At 44.6% G+C, this 5,000-nt stretch overlaps 1 protein-coding gene across 2 annotated transcripts in view; it reads left to right on the top strand.

Moving 5' to 3' along the window:
* The window catches only part of si:ch73-139j3.4 (CD82 antigen), a 23,583-nt gene that overhangs the window by 12,719 nt on the left and 5,864 nt on the right, over positions 1–5,000 (top strand). For both annotated transcript variants that reach the window (XM_031317278.1, XM_031317279.1), the window contains 2 exons: positions 604–678; positions 4,060–4,155. In XM_031317278.1, coding sequence (XP_031173138.1) covers positions 604–678; positions 4,060–4,155 — 171 coding nt within the window. The remainder of the gene's footprint in view (positions 1–603; positions 679–4,059; positions 4,156–5,000) is intronic.

Genomic DNA, 5,000 nt, shown 5'->3' with positions numbered 1-5,000 from the left:
TTTTAACATGAAACAGCCCCGAAATCACCATCACCAAATCCACCAGACTCCATGTAAATAATCAGGACGTTTAGTGTGTATAGAGCCAGCATATTTCCACCAGACTTCATGTAAATAATCAGGACTTTTAGCGTGTATAGAGCCAGCCTATCTCCACATGTAAATGGGTGAATTAAGGGTTTATTTCAACCAAACCAGAGTGGTGATTGTTGGAACAGTGGAAAGATGAACCAAGACGGCTTTTAGTAGTTTGATTTAGTTTCTGTCCACTTTGAATGAAGTGTGTTTTACAATGATAAAAGTCCTGATTATTTACATGGAGTCTGGTGGAGTTTGGTGATTTTGGGGCTGTTTCATGTTAAACTAAAAGGATCTTACTCTTTAACTAAAAGGTCTATCTCTGTAGGGATCCTTTCCATAATGTTGTCAGACACTTAAAATAAGTCTGTCAGCAGCAACAACGGAACTTTTAGTGGACGCTAACTGCTGCTGAACATTTGAACATTGGTTAACTTAAGACACAAAAAGATAGGAAAATAGGTTGAAAAATGCCAGTTATTTAAAAATACTGAGTAATGTGTGACTGGACTCTAACTCCTTCAGTACGTCGGCTTCCTCATCGTGCTGATCCTGGGTCAGCTGTTCGTCACAGTGCTGCTGCTCATCAACAGAGACAAGGTGAGACAAAGGGCTTTTATTTTGGTGGGTAAACACAGGATGTCTGTCCTCTGCCAGTTTGACAGATACATTAGGCTTGTTCGAGATGAGCCAGATCTGCGCAGAATCGATCACCGGCGATCGCCGCCCAATGCATGCCGGTTAGATTTGTGGCCGACTTGCTCTGATGTCATGCACATGTGGGCAACGATAATCTCACGAGATCACGGCGGCTGCAGTTTTTAGAGCCAGGCGCCGCAGTTGCTCTCCACTGACTGCAAGACCCAGGCGGACCCAGGTCATGCTGGGAAACGCCAGCCTCTCGGCTGATCAAATCGACTCAACATGATGACGTTTTATATAAACTTTTTATTGATTTTGAATCGGAGGGATTTTAACTGCTATTTGTCTGATTTAAAGGCTTATTCTGTACAGAACACATGATGTGTGGCTGATAATTATGTTTAGAAGTCAGAGAGACTAAATCTGTTGAGATTACAGATCATCTACAGTCTGTTGTTAATGAAATCAGCAACAGATCACATGTAGAGCATTTTGACAGCTACTCTGTCATAATAAAAACAACTGGAGACTGTGTAGGAGCTGATATATGGGTCTGATAACATTTTATTAAATCGGAATCGGACCACAGTGTTTCTGTCACTTCCTGTTCAGACTGAAGGCTGCTGGAAACGGCTGGAAACTGTCCGACTTGACAGCAGACTTTTGTCACCGCCCCCGAAAGCTGCCGCCTGCTCTCGTCCACTTCACAGGTGAGGCGCAGTCGGGGGCAGTTCATCTTGAACGAGCCTATTTTTTTATGTGCTGCATCGTTACTCGTTACTGTGAATTGCTCACGCTACAGAGACTGTGTAGGTTACAGCCATGGACAGTATATAAATAAATGGACCACCAGGTCCCGTGTCTCTGGACGGAGACCAGTGAAGTCACTTTTCCAGTGATGGCTGAGCGTTACTGAGCAGCCTCCAACTGAGCTTGAAGACGTAGATGTGATGTGAGCAACCTGTCCGAAAGTTGGAAGTCTTCTGGTAGCTGTGCCAAGAGAAATCTCAATCATTCCCAATCTAGCAGAGACGGAGAGCGTAGGTATATGTAAGGAGATAACATAGACACAGGCTAATTACTGATCACTAACATGCTAGTTAACATTAGTTAATCGTTAGTTTATCCCTCAAAAATTACTTGACTGATGCAGAGTGCGCACTGACATCTGACGCTTTGCTAGTTAGGCTGCAAAAGCAACAATGCATCCAGGGATGCAGCAGTCAAGACCAGCTTTGTAACTACAAAATCGCCAAAAGAGTAAGCCATATTCTGAAGGGGAGTTTATTAAAGAGTGTTTGGTGGACTCTGCTGCGCTAATATGCCCAGAGAAAAAAAGAGACGTTTGAGAATGTGTCGCCTGACATAAAATTAATATTGAGCAGAATTAAGTTTAGCCTATTGAGCAGAATTAAGTTTAGCCTATTGGTTCGGCCCTCCACAACAGTCCCTGTTTCTCATGTGGCCCGTTGGGAAAATTAATTGCCCACTCCTGCCAGGACAACGTATGTAGGAGACTGGCTAAATTAATTCACATACTACATCTAATTAGCTCATATGGGCCACTTAGGTGTGTAGAAGCTAGCTGCTATAGTCTGGGCTGTGGACATTAGGGTCTGTTTATATTAATATAAGTAACAGTCTATGGGTCTAACCCATGATTTGGCCTTGATTTGCATTATAACTGTTGTTTGTTTGTGAAGAAAAGAAGGATGACCCTCAGAACTAACAATGTATGGTACTTTCACTTTCAATTGATTGTTTGAAAACATTTTATGGGATGGGCCGAACTAAAATTGCACATTATACCTTTCTAAGGGTCTTAAATAACATGTGTGACATGTGTTATGTTTGTATTACATGTGTAGACATTTGTATAGATGTTTATACCTTTGTATAGATTTTTCTTTAATTAAAAACAAAATAGTTTTTGATTTATGACCCCTTGTCCTATTTTCACTACATGGGAGAGACCCCCCCCCCCTCTGTTTTACAGTTTTTTTTTTAAATGTAACTAAGTAACTTTTACTTAAAGTATATTTTAAATGAACTACTTATTACTTTTACTTGAGTAATTTTTCAGATAGGTATTTCTACTTTTACTTGAGTAATATTTAATCAAAGTATTGGTACTTTTACTTGAGTACAATATTTTAGTACTTTTTCCACCTCTGAATGTAATAACATTTAATATTTGTTAATTCCTTTGGCTACAGCCTTAGGCTAAACGTGTGACATAATGTAAACAATATGATATTCAAACTTTTGACTGATTTCTTTAATAACTACATAACACAATACTTTTGCTTTCAGTACTTGAGTAGTACATTTTAAAATAAACTACTTGCAATACTTAAGTACACAAAATGTTGAGTACTTTAGTACTTCTACTAAGTGTGGTGCTTAAAGAGCACTTCTACTTCTACTCAAGTCACTTTTTTGATAGAGCACTTGTACTTTTACTCAAGTATGGGTCTCTAGTACTTTATACACATCTGGTTATGACCATATCAGTGACTAATGTAACTACAAGGGAACTGGCCAAATGATGTCTGTGGCTTGCACAGTGATAGCATTAGAGAAGGCTAGCTGTAGTCTCGTGCTGAAGTCCCGTTGTAGCAGGAAAAGGGAAACAAGAAGCAAGGATGCTGGTCGGGCCTGCTAGCGCGGCTAAAGGACCTACCACACAGACTGCCACTGCCAAGCCTCCTACTCACCAACGCCAGATCGATCACACACAAAATGGATATATTTGCTACTTTTGTGTGTGTGTCTGTGCCTGTGTGTGTGTCTGTGCCTGTGTGTGTGTGTGTGTCTCTGTGTGTGTGTGTGTGTGTGTGTGTGTGTGTGTGCCTGTGTGTCTGTGTTTGTGTGTTTTGTGTGTGTGTGTGTCTGTGTGTTTTTTTTGTGTGTGTGTCTGTGTGTGTGTGTGTGTGTGTGTGCCTGTTTGTGTGTGTCTGTGTGTGTGTGTGTGTGTGTGCATATATGTCTGTGTGTGTGTGTGTGTCTGTCTGTGTGTGTCTGTGTGTGTGTGCGTCTGTGTGTCTATCTGTGTGTGTGTGCGTCTGTGTGTCTATCTGTGTGTGTGTGTGTGTGTGTGTGTGTGCGTGTATGTTTGTGCCGGTGTGTGTGTGTGTGTGTGTGTGTATGTCTGTGCCGGTGTGTGTGTGTTGACCGCACAGATTCAGGTGTCTTTTTTTTCTATCGACTGTACTCTCATATTTATAACGATCAAGATTAACGTAAAAATTGGCCATAATTCTCCTTTAAGGTTGAACCCTAGTTCAGTAAAGATGATCCTGTTCATAAATAACGTTGTGTTGTGTGACCTGTCATCAGATTGAAGTGAGTCTAGATCAGACGGTGGATGACATCATCGTGAAGTTTGGAGCAGACAGCAGCGAGGACAGACTGATGGACAGAGTCCAGAAATATGTGAGTCTCATCCGTACTGCACGTTCTGCCAACCTGAACAAACGGGAGCTTTCCTCCACATGGTCTGGGAGTGTGATGAGTGTGGGTGAGGGTTGATGTGGTAGAGGGTGGGGTGTGGGTTGAGGTGGTAGAGGGTGGGGGTTGGGTGAGGGTTAGGGTGGTACAGTGTTGAGGTGGTAGAGGGCGGGGGATGGGTGAGGGTTGAGGTGGTAGAGGGTGGGGGGTGGTAGAGGGCGGGGGGTGGGTGAGGGTTGAGGTGGTAGAGGGTGGGGGGTGGGTGAGGGTTAGGGTGGTAGAGGGTGAGGGTTAGGGTGGTAGAGGGTTGAGGTGGTAGAGGGTAGGGGGTGGGTGAGGGTTGAGGTGGTAGAGGGTGGGTGAGGGTTAGGGTGGTAGTGGGTGGGGGTTGTGTGAGGGTTAGGGTGGTTGAGGGAGGGGGTGGGTAAGGGTTAAGGTGGCAGAGGGTTTGTGAGGGTTAGGGTGATAGAGGGTGGGGGGTGGGTGAGGGTTGGGTGGTAGAGGGTGGTGTTGGCGGGTGAGGGTTAGGGTGGGTGAGTGTTGGGTGGTAGAGGGTGGGGGGTGGATGAGGGTTGAGGTGGTAGAGGGTGGGTGAGGGTTAGGGTGGTAGAGGGTTGAGGTGGTAGAGGGTGCGGGGGTGGGTGAGGGTTGAGGTGGTACAGGGTGGGGGGGTGGGTGAGGGTTGAGATGGTAGAGGGTGGGGTGTGGGTGAGGGTTGAGGTGGTAGAGGGTGGGAGTTGGGTGAGGGTTAGGGTGGTAGAGTGTTGAGGTGGTAGAGGGTGGGGGGTGGGAGAGGGTTGAGTTGGTAGAGGGTGATGTGTGGTGTGAGG

Source organism: Sander lucioperca, chromosome 10, assembly GCF_008315115.2.
Source record: "Sander lucioperca isolate FBNREF2018 chromosome 10, SLUC_FBN_1.2, whole genome shotgun sequence".
Taxonomy (NCBI): Eukaryota; Metazoa; Chordata; class Actinopteri; order Perciformes; family Percidae; genus Sander; species Sander lucioperca.
Note: the sequence above shows the minus strand (reverse complement) of the source record. Positions and strands in the feature narration are given on the sequence as shown.